This window comes from Crinia signifera, chromosome 7, assembly GCF_055691185.1.
Source record: "Crinia signifera chromosome 7, ASM5569118v1, whole genome shotgun sequence".
NCBI lineage: Eukaryota > Metazoa > Chordata > Amphibia > Anura > Myobatrachidae > Crinia > Crinia signifera.
The window spans coordinates 86,562,145-86,579,621 of record NC_139223.1 but is presented as its reverse complement, the minus strand read 5'-3'; the positions used below and the strand labels follow the sequence as shown (position 1 = coordinate 86,579,621).

General features: G+C 43.5%; 1 protein-coding gene across 5 annotated transcripts in view; it reads right to left on the bottom strand.

Annotated features, from left to right (window-relative positions):
* Window positions 1-17,477, bottom strand: part of NPRL3 (NPR3 like, GATOR1 complex subunit) — an 84,472-nt gene that overhangs the window by 22,668 nt on the left and 44,327 nt on the right. For all 5 annotated transcript variants that reach the window (XM_083153424.1, XM_083153422.1, XM_083153425.1 and 2 more), the window contains 5 exons: window positions 14,386-14,542; window positions 12,040-12,146; window positions 9,380-9,509; window positions 3,482-3,671; window positions 802-994 (listed from right to left, as the gene is read on the bottom strand). In XM_083153424.1, coding sequence (XP_083009550.1) covers window positions 802-994; window positions 3,482-3,671; window positions 9,380-9,509; window positions 12,040-12,146; window positions 14,386-14,542 — 777 coding nt within the window. The remainder of the gene's footprint in view (window positions 1-801; window positions 995-3,481; window positions 3,672-9,379; window positions 9,510-12,039; window positions 12,147-14,385; window positions 14,543-17,477) is intronic.

Genomic DNA, 17,477 nt, shown 5'->3' with positions numbered 1-17,477 from the left:
GGCGAGCGCAGCGAGCCACCGAGCCCGAAGCGTGGCGAGCGCAGCGAGCCCCGCGAGGGGACACGGAATGTATTTTATGGAATTGCATGCAAATGGCATGCGATATTGGGGACTTGCTTTCAAACAACATCCGTGTCCCCTCGCGGGGCTCGCTGCGCTCGCCACGCTTCGGGCTCGGTGGCTCGCTGCGCTCGCCACACTATTCTATTCTCACTCCACGCCCTAGTGGATAGTGGGGTAATGAAATGGATAGTAAATCTTATCCTATATCTTATGCGATATCTTATGTCAAATCGCATACAAATCGTATCCTATCTAGTATCCTATCTGTCCTATCCTATATCTTATGCGATATCTTATGTCAAATCGCATACAAATCGTATCCTATCTAGTATCCTATCTGTCCTATCTAGAGTGGCGCCGTGAAAGTAAAGAAGTACCACAGTATGTTAGTACTGAAGCTTAGCATTGGGTACACTGTGATGTGCAGATAAATATGCAGAATGTATTTTGGACTCCCACCTATAAGCTTACAATGGCAGATTGATTTATCCATCAGATTATTACTGAGCAATAAATAGGATCTCAGCAGATGAAAGGAGGCAAACACTCATGACTCGCCTGTATTTGACTTGCAGCTTCACCCATTACCTCCCAGAAACTGCTGTCAATCACACTGCATCCACGGGCTTATTGCGACCACCATCGGTAATCCAGGACTGTGCGCGCAGTGACACTTCAATAGCCATGAGACTTGTTTAGACACTTTTTTTGCATATATCACAAATTATAACACATTACCTTGCAAACATTTTGAGATCTTCAGGATTTTGCGCTGCAGGGACATTAAGAATGGCTTCCCTCTCATTCTGAGATAGGCTTGCAAGAAGATTTTCCGTGGCTCTTTTGTTGACTGGAGAGTCTCCTCCTGGGAGCAGCTCAGCACTGGAGTTATCCATGCTTGGACTGGTCAGTGTCATGTCATCACTGCTGGCTGTTGGGTTATATAAACATATAGAGAAAACACTTAAAAACACCTTATTGTACCTGAAAGAAAATACTAAAATGGTTAGTGCTTAGGTCCTACATATAATTAGGATCATGTCAATAGGATAATCTATAGATTAGAAGCATTTTCTATTAACACTATGGATAATAGAAGCCTGGTAGTCTCCTTCCTGGTAAAAACAAATGTTCCAACATCTCATAGATCTTCATCATATTGCCATGTTTATCTAGGTGGAGGATCACCATGTTGCCGTGCACACTACAAACTAGCAATGCACATAGGTGATCCCCTACTGTAATAAAGTAATCTATGTCCAATTAAACTAGTGTTTTCAGACAAATGTGAATCTAAACATCTGCACCATATGTTTGTTCTGCAAAGAAAAAACATATGGTGCAGATGAACACTCCATATTTTTAATCAATAATGGAGGTTCTTGGTATATTAATTGGCCAAGAAATATTTGCCCACCAACCAGCTTCACGGCTACCTAATTTCAGGTGGGTCCCTAATACTAAATGTGAATATAACTCTGATATAATATGTTACTATTGTGGTGAAACAGGGTTAGTTCCACCAGAGAGTGGTATATTTCTCTGGTCACAACTGCCCTGTAAGGGGCAGTTGTGACCAGATTAGGGCCTCAGGGCCCTAAGGAAGCTAATCTGCGAAGCGTATGCTGGCTAGCGGTGCGCAGGGAGATGATTGTACTTTTGTTATTTTTCATATAATGTATTTTGATTGTGTTTCTTAGAAGTTAGATGTCTCAGTAGCCCCTATAAGGGCTTGTTCTTACCCTACATCATGCTGGTCTATTGTTCACTGCATGGAGGTACCCTACCAGGGTTGTGGTTTCTCGCTCACATATTCGCAGTGGAACACCCTGATCTGGCGGTTCATATATCACTTGCATGTATGGCACTAGATGTACCCTACTAGGATTATGGTTCTCACTTGCTTTTGCAGTGGAACATCCTGATCAGGTGGGTCATACATTATTTATATATATGGCACCTTTGTACCAACTCTGTATAGGTGACCATTTACCAGTTATTATAATCTGAGTGTTGGCTCCGCTGTAAGGATCCACAGTGGAACCACGTTACCTACTATATACAAATATTATATATGTCTGTAACCTATAGATGAGATTATTAGTGAACAACAAGCCAAAAACACTCATTACCATACACGCCCAATGAATGAGTCTGAGACATACAGAGTTTAGAGAGGTCAGATGACCCACTCCCAATTTATTGAAAATTGTTTGAATGCAGTAATTACACTGCTCAAGTCAACTACACACTTTTCAGTTTAAATACAATTAAACAACTGATATGTCTAAAGCAGCCCATACACGGTCCATTTAACGGATCCGTTCGGCACTTAATTAGCACACATCGGATCGGATCCCTAGTGCATGCAGTGTGCATGCACTGCGATCCAATCCGATGTGTACCTAGTACAAAAAGTATGTGCATCACATACTTTTTGTACCGTACTATGTGATGCGCGGGAGCGTGCATCGCATAGTACAGAACGGAGCCATACACAACGGACCGTGTATGGGCTCCTTAGGTGCGACATCTGCCTGCCACCTAAGTTTTAAATGTGTGAATCCCACCCATGTGTGTCTATTCGTGTTTTTTTTTATATTTTCGCAGTTCTTAAAAATTTATTAATAAAAGTTACATTTTACATTATTTTTGGTGCACCCAAACAGGACATTTCTTTCTCTTTAAATTCTATACTTTGTAAAGCGCTGAGGAATATGTATGCGCTATATTAGAAATGGTTAATGAATAAATAAATAAATAACCAACCCTGTTCAGATTGCTGCTCATGGCACTGATGCCCGATAGGGGCCAGTAAGGAGGTAAGAATAAGTATTGTAGTGCCAGGGACTTGGACTGGCAGTGTCCAAAGGCACTGAGGTAACGTACGCACATACTTGCATGGACAAGTATCATTATTTGTTTGTTTATATGAAGCCTTATTTGCTATAAAGTGGATTTTTGGCTTGTATGGGATTAAATACATGCACAAATACCGAAAACTGCCTGCTGTGTCCTATCTGAACGGTGAACCTGTTACACTATGTAGAACTGTACATTGGTGTTATTATTTATTTATTAACAGTTTCTTATTCCGTTGGGCTTTACAATAGGAGACAGTGATACAGCAAACTGGGTATTTAAGTCAAAGGTATGAGGGTCCTGCTCGCTTAAAACCAATGTACAGTTCTACATAGTGTAACAGGTTTGCTGTTCAGTTGTGTAATTTATGACAGTTTTAGGGGTTTTTTATACCTCTAAAAGAAATAAAAATAGAAAATAATCAAAATAATTAAAAAAAATCCTACTACAAGTCTCACAGCTATTATTTTTTTCTATCTGGTTAAGACCCAATGGATGTGATTTTCTCACTAGACAGCCACACGTACTCCTGCAAATAATAATAATAAGAAATTACTTGGTGAGCCGAAGCTGAGTGCATTCGGTGTGCTTAAACTTCGTCCACCAACTCTGGCAGCAAAAGGAGTATCTTCCTCTTTAGACAAAGTTGCATCTTCTTTGGGTGAAACCAGGAGACAAACATATGTGTGGATTTGGATTAAAAGCCGATGCTGTAGCATCCAAATGACCATTTGTATGAGATGAGGCTGCAAGATCAAACATGGGCATTAGAGTCAGCATGCATCACAACTGACAAATCAAGGGGAGAATCTCAACTAGTGACACTGGGAATTGTGCTGGGTGCTGCTCTACCTTACTAGTAATGTAGTACAAGTGAGAGTAGAATGCATCTATTCTAGAAAACGTCAAGGGTTGTTAACGAAAAAACGTATTTGTCTAGGCTAGATCTATTTAGTTCAACTTTGCATTTTCTACAATAGGTTCACATGAAAAAGGTCTATATGAGTTTTTCATGTTTTTTTTCCCCAGAACAGGTGTTTTTTCATATTTAACTATACACGTGAAAATAGAGTAAAGAGTGTGCTGAGCCTAGCAAAGCACTGTTCCCAAAGCATAGAGAGCGAAGCAACGAATGCAGTGAGGGAATGCAGTACACTTATATGGTGTCAATCTCAACATGTCTATGAGTTAACATAGACACCAAAAAAAAGTGAAAAACTCAGGTTGACCTATTGCTTGTGTCCAACTTTTGACCCTGTCGACCTTAGCTATGTCAACATTTTCCATGTGTCGACCTTTGGCCTCTTGACCTACAGATGGAGCCGCTGTCGTCTAGCTGGGGTCTGGCGGTAGGATCGCCAATCGCCAACCGTCAGCTGAAGTAAGGGGACGCATGCGCATGAGAATCTTGCACGTCCCCTTCTGACGGAGCTCACTGTCAGTCCACCGGTCCCCACCGCCTCCCTAACCCTGCACTGGCTGAGAGGCGCTCCATCTGTATAGTGGTCCAACTATTGACAGTCAACCTTAATTGGTGCGACACTGACCCATACCAGGATAAACTGTTGAAATTAGGAATCACTGATTCTTTTGTGGTGCATCTCTGCTTTTTTATTATTATTAAACTTTTCCAGACATACCTCATCTATAGAGCAATGTAAAACAGTCAATTTAGTGAGTGCAATTATTTGATAGAAACCTTAATGAAGGCGACAGAGATGAAAACAGGAGTTTTCCTGCAGCTTCTAAACATAATGAGACACTCATAAGAATCCTAGAAAACACTGGCAAGTTGAAAACAATAACACCCTACAATGTATTTTGCCTGAATGCCAAACATACATGAATAGAAGAAACAAACAGAACAACATGTACACAAGGGTTATTTCTTTACTAGCCAGGAGGCCTGCAGTATATAAACAGAGTTAGAAGTGGAGCATGCATCTGCACAGTCTCCAACAAAATGGCTGCGCTAGAGTAACTTTGTTCCCTTACCCAGATGGCCACAGACCTTATCTGGGCATCCAATGCACCATCTTGTCCTGACTGTGTAAAAGCAACATAGTGGAGGACAAATGTTCTACCTTTAGCTCCTGACTAGGGGATTCACAGGAGACCTGGGATTAAGTTTGTGAAATTTTTTTTTTAATTATTTTATGTCCCCACCCAAGCCAACTCAGGGTTCACTTGTGGTGGCTGGGATGTAGGTGGTGTTGGGCTGCCCGAAATAGAGCAAGGGGGGCCGGGCAGCATTGGGATTGGCCTCCCTACTCCTCTGAGACCTGTGTTTAAACCGCTTTTCACCACTATTCCAGAATCTTGCACAAAGAATACAGTTAGTGGCTAGGGTACTTATGTAATATCTGGGCTCCCGTTTTTCTTAGGAGGCCACGTCCGCTCGCCACGCTTCGGGCACGGTGGCTCGCTGTGCTCGCCACACTATATAAATTCAACTCCATGCGTAGTTGGATAGTAGGGGTATGAAAAAATGGGGTGCATTTAACATGGGAGCCCAGATAATACATAAGTACCATGGCTAGTAATCTACCTACACCCCTGCTCCATCTGTCATCCAAGCAGTGTAACAGTGAGTATTGCTCTATAATCACTTAGGCCAATAAATAACAAAGCCTGGTTCAGTCACTGGTCTGGGCAATTTGCCTAGATTATGACCCTCATTCAAATGTGTTGGTGTATTCGCACCGGTGACCAATGCACATGTGCAGGGCTGCTGTCCGGACGCCTTTGGGAAATTGCACAGTCGCTGTGGCTTTCGCACAGAGGGAGAGGTGGAGGTGGGAAGGGGGGCGTTCGTAGGAGGACGTCCTGGGTTTTCTGGATGTACCCACACAAATGCTGGGTGTGCCCAGGAAAACCCTGGGCGCACCCATGGGAATGCAGGCAGGCAGCTGAGGATGGATGGATACAATGGAGGATGACCGTGGAATAATTTTGCCCCTGTATGCTACCCTGCAATCGGATGTTTATGCTAAACATCCATTCTCAAAGCACTGGGGATGTTCGGACCGTGGGGTGGTCGGACATTCGCCGCCCAGAGGACGGCGTTAGATGGCTCGATAAGAAGTGATATTTTTTGCTGCTTAGCAAATCACCCCCTATAACCGCTGGGGTATATAGTACTCTCTTTAGCTACAAACATCAAACACAAACTGCAATCCCTTGCGGCATGAGGGTGGCTGCTATTATGTGAGGGCTTTACTATATAGCGAAGCGCTGGCTTGATTAAAGCAGCCACTGTGACCCCCAAACAGCCCAGACACACTTGTTTTGTACAGATCACGTCATCACAACACAGAGTCAATGCCTCCCACCAGGCATACACTGCAGTCGCAGATTCAGGGTGTATGCGCAGATAGCCAAAAATGACCCAATATCAAATTTCAGTGATCTGTGGGGCTTACTGAATTAGACCCCATGTTTATTAATGATGTTCAGCTTTATGAAAGGAAAGTGACGGTATATGAACCATGCAGATTGACTGACCTAGATCTGATCAACAAAAGGTCAGATGGGCATCTAAACTCCACAGAAGTAGATGGACAACAGAAAGTGTTTCATGAGCTGCTGAGATTTGGAGGTTATCAACATCTCAAAGAAAAAAAAGTCAGAGGAATGGAGGGTGAATCTTAGCACTCTCCCTACCGTTATTTTGTGTGTTGGGTCAGAGGTAATACTGTGATCACATAGAGCATATACAGGAAGGGTAAAGAGTATATTTATTGGTCCTAAATGTCCAAAGTATAAACCAGTGTGGATGCTATCCAGTGCCATAGGCTGGTCTATTAGAGATGTGTTGGTTTGGTTTGAGCCAAAATAGAGCAAGTGTGGATTTATATTATTGGCATTTAAATGTGCCCGCCCAACAGTCCTCGCAGCAATTATATGCCGACCACCAGTATACACAGTCAGATGGTCCGATATATATCTGCACACAGGTCTGCGATGACGTCGCTCACATCTGCCACCAGGCTCATGATAGATCGGCCATCTTTTTTTTATAACAGTTTGCGTTACAGGTGTATAGCGTTAACAAGTGTTACAACATTATAACAATACAACATTATAGCATCGGAGGCACCGAGCATGACACAAAAGTACAGTGACTACGTCCCACCGGGACTTTTGAATGTGCGTTCGGGTTACGACTACTATTTTCCCAATCCTAAAGCTGGGATTTAATGTGTGTGGGTGAGATCAAGTTAGGTTCGAGTCTCGCACTTTGGTCGTGCCGCACTTAGGCCTCCTTTCGGATAAAATCTAACTGGGAGAGCATAACACTCTGTAACTCTGTTTGAACGATAGGGGTACGAAGGGTGGGGATGGGTCGCTAGCAGGGGAGAGGGGGGGGGATGAGACTGCTCTCAACTTGGGGGGGGAGGGGGGTTATAGAGGTGGGGAGGGAGGGAGGAGGGGAAGATATTTTGTCAAATAGATGGTGGGGACCACTCGCTTTGTGGTTGGGGGAGGATATCTGGTACTTCCCGATTCAATGGGTTGAGGAGGGGGGAAGGTAGTGCCAGGCTACGGGGGGTTGGGGGCAAGGGAGCATGAGGGTGGGGGATTGGAGAAACGGGGGGGGGGGGGTTTCTCTGTGCCGGATTATTCTCCACGGCTTGGCAAGGGCTGTCTAGCTGAACATATAACTTTGGGTTTAGTGCAGTAACATGGTATTAGAATCAGTTTTTTACAGTACATATCTCAACATTTCCTTTCTACCACAAAATGCCATGTGGTACAGATTTGAAACCACTTTCCATGCAGATGACTATTACTGGTTATAGTGCATTACTTTTTATAGTCGTTGTGAACCATTGGTAGTGTGCTCCCGCTTTCATACAAGACCCAAGCAGTTCTCTCCCATCCCCAATTTCATTAAACATCTTCTACTCCCTTACAGGTATTATCTGCTACTTGTTACATTACATCTCCAGTTCTAGTGTCTCACAGATCTGCTTTTGGGACTCATCTGACCGCAGATGGATGAAAGGGGCCCATTTCTTGAGGAAGCCTGTTGTTAGCGTATGAGCATAGTGGAGGGAGTTATACCTGTCATACGCCATGTATTTTAGCATTAGGCCTTCCAGATCTGCCAGAGAGGGAACGTGTTTTTCTACCCAAGAAGCTAGTATGACCTTTTTTGCAGTGGTGAACAAGATTGTGAGAAAAGGAATGAGATCTTGGTTTGGTCCTATCAAGTTCCAGCTGTCAAAGTTTAAAAATAATAATGGCACCGGGTGTTTTTTCACTGTTAAGTTAAATGCCTTGTTGACATAATTTATAATCTTGTGCCAAAATTTTTTAATGTGTCCACAGGACCAGAGGTTATGTTTGAGGGAAGCTGAATGGAAGCCACATTTGGGACATCTACCTGATTCGTCTGGGTCGAAGTAGCTGCGCTATTTTTGTGAAATGTACGCCCTATGGACCAGTTTGAAATGTGTTTCTTGGAGTGTGGATGATTGTAGGGTTTTTAAGGATGATTCTAGGTATTGAAAGATGTCTGAGAATGTCAATAAAGGAAAATCTTTTTGCCAGGTTATTGTGGTCTTATTACAGGAGTTAGTGGAGCTGAGTTGCTGAAGTTTTGTGTAGATCAGTTTGGCTTTGAAGGAACCATTCTGCAGTTTGTCTAACCATCTGTGCAGTGGAGTGTGGAGTGTGGGGTGTGTTCACTAGGTTTCGTGGGGCAATAGACAATACATAGTGGTGTAGCTGCATGATCTGAAATAGGCTATTTTGGGGCAGGCAGATCGGCCATCTTGTAACCATCTTATAGATGAAAGAAATGCAGGAGTGCAACACTTAAAGCCTTATCATGTGATCGGGCATTGTATGATAGCACAACAATTTTATATTGCAGGATCTAGTATTTAAATGATGTGCAGAGCCTCCTTCCTGCACTTACAGTATTTATCATCGTTACAGATAATATTTGTCAAACATCAGTCCCTGCCCCAGTGAAGCTTACAAACCACACATTTTTTGTTCGTGTAATTTGTTGGGAGCCAATTATCCTATCAGTATATTTTTGGATTGTTGGAGGAAAATCGGAGTACCCGGATGAAACCCGCGGGTTGAATATACAAACTCCGCAGTTAGGGCAATGGTGGGAATCGATCCCATGACCTTAACGCTGTGACTCAGTAATGCTAACCATTACACCATCCGTACAGCCCATTGTGCTAAAGGCTGGCACAAAGACACTGTAGTGACCGCTTTTTTGGAAACTGCAAACATTAAAACCTTTGTTTGAGACCGTGAATTATGTACTACCACTCTGCCCTATAATTCGTAATATGCTTCTTACCTTGAATTATAAGGATGTTAAAGCATTCTGCTCATGCATTTACATGGATACAGAATTGCTCAGTGACCCATATGCCATGTATAAAGGACTTCTGCGATGTGTAACTACAGCGTGATAACACCTTACCTCCTGTCCAGGTGGTGACAATGGGTTTTTAAATTCTGATAAAGAAACAGGTAGAGAAAATTTTGCAAGAATTGAGGGGAGATCATATGCTGGAAACTGGTGCGAAAATTGTTCTGCCAATGGCGAATAGCTACAAAGCAGAATAAAAGACATTCAATAGCATAATGAAAACTAAGCATAGGTGCAGAAAATATATTAGTACTTGTTTCCTAGCACCGCGCCCAGATTTTTTACGTACGGCACCGTAGGGAAATCGCATCACATGGGCCATTATAGCGGCATGTGATACGATTTTTTCATGTGGTTTTTTTTTCATTTTACACCACAATATCGCATCGCATGTCCCGCAAAATCGCATGCAATCGCATGCGATTTTATAGGGTGTGCGATGCCATGACATTAGGTATACAATAATATGATTGTATGTCCCAAAAATAGATTTAACGCACCCCCCACTGTCCACGCCACTCCGAAGCGTGGCGAGTGCAGTGAGCCCTGCGAGGGGCGGCGGAACACGTCCTCCGACTTTTTCATTACCCCACTATCCATGTGGGTGTGGAGTTGATTTTATATAGTGTGGCGAGCGCAGTGAGCCACCGAGCTCGAAGCGTGGCGAACTCAGCGATCCCCGCGAGGGGATGCAGATTACCTTACATGTATTCCGCGTCCCCTCGCCACGCTTCGGGCTCGGTGGCTCTCTGCGCTCGCCACGCTATATAAAATCAACTCCACGCCAACGTGGATAGTTGGGTAATGAAAAAGTAGGAGGACGCGTTCCACCGCCGCTCGCCATGCTTCGGGGTGGCATGGATAGTGGGGGGGTGTGTTAAACCTATTTTTTGGGACATACAATCATATGATTGTATACCTAATGTCATGGCATCACACACACTATAAAATCACATTTGATTGCATGCGATTTTGCGGCAGATGCGATGGCCCGGGGCTGAGAGAGCAGTGAATAAATCACACCGCATGGCCCTAAAATGGGCCCATGCGCTGCGATTTCACTACGCAGAATAGCCCACTAAGCAAATTGCTTAGTGGGCGCCATGCTAGGAAACAAGTACCAATATATCCTATAATTTATATTTAAAGTCACATCTTTTTCTTAGTCAGATTTATGTGCTTATATTCACTTAGACCCATGGGGAAAGGTATCGCTGCACACCAACGACACTTTAACTCGAGGCCAGATCACGTTCCGGACTAGTGGATATTTGTATGCAGCTCTATGGGCTCTGCGAGGCTGGAGGTACCATATGTGCGGCATGAGTAAGTAGCATCTAATGGCATGAACCACAAACTCTGTGGACAAATGTTTCCTGTAGTTATATTTATTTAAAAGTATTAGCAAAAACAAACACAGATAATAACAAAATTAGGTACTAATTTCCTAGCACGGCACCCACGATCTAGATTGTATGTGTCGGGACGATATTGCAAGCATTGCATGCATCTTATGTGTTTGTGCATGGACGAGATCGACGAGATATACCATCTATACAATTGAAAAGATTTTTAATTGTATGTACAATATCGCATCTTATGCATCCATAAGATGCATAAGATCCATAAGAAGCCATAAAAGATCCATCAACACCAACCCGAAGCGTGGCGAGCAAAGCGAGCCTGCGAGGGGCGGCGGTACGCGTCCTCCGACCTTTTCATACCCCCACTATCCGCGTTGGCGTGGAGTTGATCTTATATAGTGTGGCGAGCGCAGCGAGCCACCGAGCCCGAAGCATGGCGAGCGCAGCGCGCCCCGCGAGGGGACGCGCATTACTTCACATGTATTACAGGTCCCCACGCGGGGCTCGCTACGCTCACCATGCTTCGGGCTCGGTGGCTTGCTGCGCTCGCCACACTATATAAAATCAACTCCACGCCGATGTGGATAGTGGGGGTATGAGAAGGTCGGAGGACGCGTGCTGCCGCGCTCGCCACGCTTCGGGTTGGTGTTGATGAATCTTTTATCTTATGGATCTCATGCATCTTATGGATGCATGAGATCCATAAGATGCGATATTGTACATACAATTAAAAATCTTTTCAATTGTATAGATTGTATGCCTTAATTAAGGCATACAATCTTATGCGATGGGCGCCGTGCTAGGAAATAAGTATCCAAAATTATACTCAGACTTATTCTCGGTTCAACTATAAAGGATTAAGAAGACATTTGCAAAAGAGTTAAGGAAGGTCCTATGAAGCATGTTTTACAGTATATAGTGCAGCATTAGACGTGACTATGGTGTTCTTCATTAGAACGATGTACTGAGCCAAGCCCTGGGCAGAGTCGGGGCAAAGCTAATCCAAGGGGTTTTTTTTTTTTTAATTTATTGTTATTTTATGTGTTTAGCTTCAGCATCATTTATACAGCAAAGGTTATTACAAGTTTCTACTTCATGGGTTTCTATAGCAACAAATTGGGTTGCACTCACTATACATTGCTACCAGGCTTTTGTTTAGTAATATACCAATGTTAAGAGGTAATTAGCAATGGAGAGATGGAATAGTGATCCCCAGTCCCAGTTTTCAAGGATACATTAGTATTTCTCTTTTAGGCATTAGAGCACTGATGTTTGTTCCCAATCTAAATTAATCATTTATCATCAGCATAAAAACACCTGTCATGAAAAGTAAAAGTTTATACTTACAGACCAACATTTGCATTTGGGGATAGCATGTAGACATTATTTTCACAGAGTGGATAAATGATAATAGCTTTGCCCCAGTACACCAAGTGCGCAGCCAGCTGGAATACCTGATTTACAAGGAAAAAAGTTTAAAAACATATATATTGGTAACATGAGGACTGTACTGTTCCTAACACGTATACATTCCATAATGGACCACTTTTTAAAATTACCATGTGATCCAAAGTGCTTGGCCAAGTAAAACAGGGGGAATTTACTAAGATGGGAGTTGTATTTCACATGGAATGTTGCTATGGGTAACCAATCGGAATCTACTTTTTTGTTTTGTTTAGCACCTTCTAGTAGCTAATAGATAGTATCTGATTGGTTGCCCATAGCAACATCCCATCTGAAACAGAACTCGTAGTAAATCCCCCCCCCCCCCCCTCTCCCCACACCTTGTTTTTGTTAAACAAAAAAGACACAGGTAACGAAAAAAGGTAGGTTAATTGCAATTAGAGCATTAGCTGGGGGTGATCCATATTCAGAATGTTGACAATCTGGTTTTCTAGAGACAGATCAACTAAAGCTGTGTACACACGGTGCAATATCGCTGCCAATATGGTCACTGCCAGAGATTTGTTTGTGCTGCAGCAATAAATCGCTGGGTGCACGCTCCAGTGTTCAGCCTCCTAATGGTCGCAGCCTCCTAATGGTCGCTCCCTCTGCAGCTCCCCTAGCAGAGTCTCCTGTTCATCAGGAACAGGAACCATCTCTGGTCGCTGATGAAAAGAAGACACTAAGCAATATATTTCACCGTGTGTACACAGCTTAACCCTAAACCTATATAAATGAATAAAAGTAACCGAAGTTACAATTGAGCGCCTGATGTGAGAAGCAGCTGCTATAAATGTGAGAGTAGGCAATTCTCACGAAAAACAGAAAAAGTGATATTATGCAAATGTGGAATACACATTTGAATACGAAGCAGCGCTAAGACAAACTTAATAAATTATAACAGTTTTTAATAAAGACATAAAAAAGGTATAAAGAGAGTTGGCACAATGGGCAGTATTGAATGAGAAAAATTTGCCGTGTTTTATGGCGAGTTTGTGCTATTTTCGCTTTGGAAGGAGCATTTTGCTCTCCAAAAGTGAACCACCCTATTCAATGTGATATTTTCGCCGTCTTTTAAGTGATTTTCGCCGTGTCTCTCAGTGTAGCAATTCTCCATCTTTTCATGGAGAACTGGAATGTGAACTTTTAAACTAAAAGTTTTTTTTTTTTATTTTGGTGTAAAAAAAAAAATCAGGATTTTTTTTCTGTGAAGGGGCATGTTATTTTTATTCATGTGCTTATAGCACATGAATATATATTTAATTTAAAAAAAAATATTTTTTTAATTATTTTTTTTTACACAGAGCAGCCAGCAGGGGGCCGGAGCTCTCGAGCCGCTCATTAGATATTCATATATTCACTGCACCCGATCATTACATATGCACGATCGGGTGCAGTGAATACTGGGTCCCCCGCTGGCTATAGGGGGGGGGCAGCTTGTGCTGCCTGGGTCCCGGGGAGCCCAGCTCCCCTTCACATATGTTCTGGGGCAGCCAGGGAGACTTTAATCTCCCTGGCTGCCACCATCCCCCGGCTCCCTGCCAGCTCCCTGCCGCGGACGCTCGTCCGCTGCAGGGGTTAAGACTCGCCGCGAGTGGCGGCGAGTCTTAACCACATTGAATAGTGGGAGCAGGAGTGGCAGCGAGCCCTCCGGAACAGGGCGAGTGCCTGGCGAGAGAAAAAATCTCTCGCCATGCATGGAGAATAATTCTCATTGAATACAGCCCAATGATATCAACAACAAGTAAGCTGCCTAAAGTGCTGTTATCACCGCTTGTTCCTAGTTTGCCTGGGGGCAGATGGTATTGCCAAGTATTACCACGAACATACATGGCAATACCATCTGCCCCCAGGCAAACTAAGAGCAAGCGGTGCTAACAGCACTTTAGGCAGCTTACTTGTTGTTTATATCATTGTGCCAACTGTTTTTATGTCTTTATAAAAAATTGTTATAATTTATTACGTTTGTCTTAGCACTGCTTCATATTCAAATGTGTATTCTACATTTGCATAATATCACTAACCCTAAACCTAACCTTAATCCCTAAATCTGCAAAATCAGCTTCATCAACATAGTGAGGAGTATATACCCAATGTAATATTCTGCCCGATTGAAGTGTGTTGCAGTGCAGTGCTATATTATGCTCCAGAAAGTTTGGCCATGTAACTCCCTACTCGAGGAGACATGATGGCAGTTCTATAGGGACTCAGCAACATCATTACAGACAGAAGAGATGTGGGGAAAGGCACCTGCAACAAGGCCAGGTCAGCATCTTGTGCCAGCTGCTGGAGGTTCTTCACAGCAGTTGCAGACTTGATGATTCTTACTAAAGCTGGCGAGCAATCAAGTGGAAGTTCGTTCAGCAAGCTTTTCTCATCCTTCAGCAGCAGCAGAGCGTGGTAAGGCCTAAAATACATTTAGAAAGGGAATTTAGCTCATCCCTCATCCACCCAAAGATTACATCATTTAGCTTAGTCAGTAAATGCTCATTTCTAGTTCTGAAACAAAGAATTCTATTGTCCTCTGCTAAACGTGGAAACGAAAATATTCACTAATATAACATACAGTGACCCTCTATAACTTCCAGCTCTTCTTATACACCACACCTGCCCTACCCTTACCCCCTACAATTGACTCCACCGCTTGTTGCTCAGGCTACTAAGATCTGGCAGGAAATTCATTGCTTGATGGGATATGAAAATATCGATCCGGACACTCCTCTCTGGCATTCCACACGATTCCCTGAGTTCTCTAGTCTGACTGGCAGGCGACCGTGGTTGTCCCAGGGGATAGTATCCATAGGGCAATTATAGGAGGATAATACTTTAAAATAATTTCAATAATTAAAGGAAGAATATAGTCTGTCACAGACTTACTTCTTTCGCTACTTACAATTACGACACGCCCTCCAAACTCTGTTTAAAAGTAGTTTCCCTGTTTTAACATCTTCTCCAGCTAAACTATTTTTAAAGAATCTGGGACAAACTAAAAAGTCATCTCTTTAACGTATTCCGTGTTATTATCCTATATACATAAAGAATCCCTGCCTGCTCTACGCACCCGGTGGGAGGGTAATATAGGACCCATTAGTGATGAGGAAGAGAACTTCCACTTCTTGCCACGGTTTCCATGAGATGTCAGCAGGTCCAATTATTTATCTTGCATAGGACATATTTGACCCTGTTAAGCTGGCCAAAATCGGAGGTAATTTTAACTTTAACTGTCCTAAATGTCAATCTGTGCAGGGGGGTTTCTGGCATCTCATTTGGGACTGCACCTTGGGTTTCCTCCTTAATCCATTAAGGTTTTTTTTTTTTGAATCAAGTGTTTTTTATTGTTTTTTTTTTTTGAAAATTGCATGTAATACATTTACATAACTAACATAAAAATAATAAAACAAGAAAAAGAAAATACACAAAACAAAAACAATTATTTGTGTGTTACATTATTCCACGTTGTAATATGAGTAGGATACGTTTGTCGTGCTCCCTTCTATACATATACATAATGATATTAAGCAGCTGTCATCACAGGTAAGGGGTGCAATGGTTTTATAGGATACAAGGTCCCAGTTAGTCTTGGTCGAGTCTTAGACTCTAACAGGTATTTAAGGGTCACAGCATGCCTAAAGTGGGGTTTTAATAAATCATAAGCACGGGTCCTGTAGGTATAAGGCAGATGACTGCCATAGATTCCAGACTTTATTATATTTCCCCAAGCAGTTCCTCTTGGTGTACATAAAGCGCTCATGGGATACGGTAGTGTTAACCAGGGCTACCCACGCTGCGTGCGCTGGGGCAGAGGGCCCTATCCAGGTCCTTGCAATACATACACGGGCCAGTGTGAGAAGGGTATTAACATAGGTTCTATGACACCTAGGGAGCAGTTCTTCCAATTCAAGTCCGAAGACACATACACGAGGGCCAGTCAGCGGGACCTGTATTCCCGTGTCCCGCACGCTAGCCAATACGGCCATCCAAAAGGATTGTACCCGTGGACATTGCCACAGTAGGTGCCAAAAGTCCGCATCTGGGCTCCTACATTTGGGGCACGCATCAGACCCAGCACCACCCATCTTCATAAGTCTGTGAGGGGTCCAGTATACCCGGTGCAGGACATATAACTGAATCTGCTGAAAACGTGCAAATGCTGTGGCATCCCTGGGCGAGCTCAGCATATGTGACCACTCTTCATCCTCAATAGGCCCCAAGTCTACCACCCATCTGGCCCGTAAACCCTCCAAACGGTCTACCCCCGAAAAGGTGAGCAGAGGAGAGTACAGAGCTGAAACCCTCCCTCGATCAGGGAGCTTACTAACCAATGAGCGAACCGGGGATGTGGCCAATTCAGGTGTGTTTCCCCTCCACTGCGCACTCACCGCGTGTCTAAGCTGGAGATACTTATAGAAGAACTGTCTCGGTACTGCATATTTATCAATCATTTGTTCAAAGGAACAGAACGTCCCGTCCTGAAAGAGGTGGCCTATTTCAGAGACACCAAATGATATCCAGTCTTTGCCTGCATTTAATTTGTATAGCTCAGGAAATTCTCTATTTCTCCAGATAGGAGAACAGGAGTCTACCACCGGGTCTCCCCGTATATTTCCCACCGACACCCACACCCTACAGGCCTGTTGTAGGAGAGGAGGAAGTGTCCCAATCATAGTTTTCGCAAGTAGAAATTGCAAAGGTGTGAAGGACAGGCCAGTCCTGTTCAAAAGAGCCGTAGACAAGTTCTCGTGGTTTGCCAATGTGACCCAACCAACGAGTTGGGAAAATTGCGCCGCCAGGTAGTACAGTCTTAAGTCTGGGAGTGCTAAGCCTCCATCATATCTTGATCGGCATAGGGTTTTAGCTGCCACCCGGGAACGCCTACCTCCCCATATGAAAGAAACTATGTGTCTAGTAATGAGCTGGAAGTAGGAAATAGGTATGTAAGTGGGCGAGTTCTGTAGTATATATAGAAATTTGGGCTGAACCGTCATTTTAATGAGGTTCACCCTGCCCGTTACCGACAAGGGGAGTGTCTGCCAGGTGCGGGCCTTCTGGCGTAGGTGGTCAATTTGCGGGGTTAGGTTCAAGGATATAAATTCGGCAGGAGTATGGGAAATTTGGATACCCAGGTATTTAAATTGTGTACACCAGCGCAGGGAACAGCTGTAGGACTGGGGTTGTTGTGTAGTAGGGAGTAGGGGAAATACCACCGACTTATCCCAGTTTATTCCTATCCCCGAGAATCGAGCATATTCCGTCATCAGGGTCAGTAATGCTGGAAGGGAGGAGGTCATGTCAGATAAATACAGGATCATATCATCTGCATATAACCCGATTTTTTCCTCAGT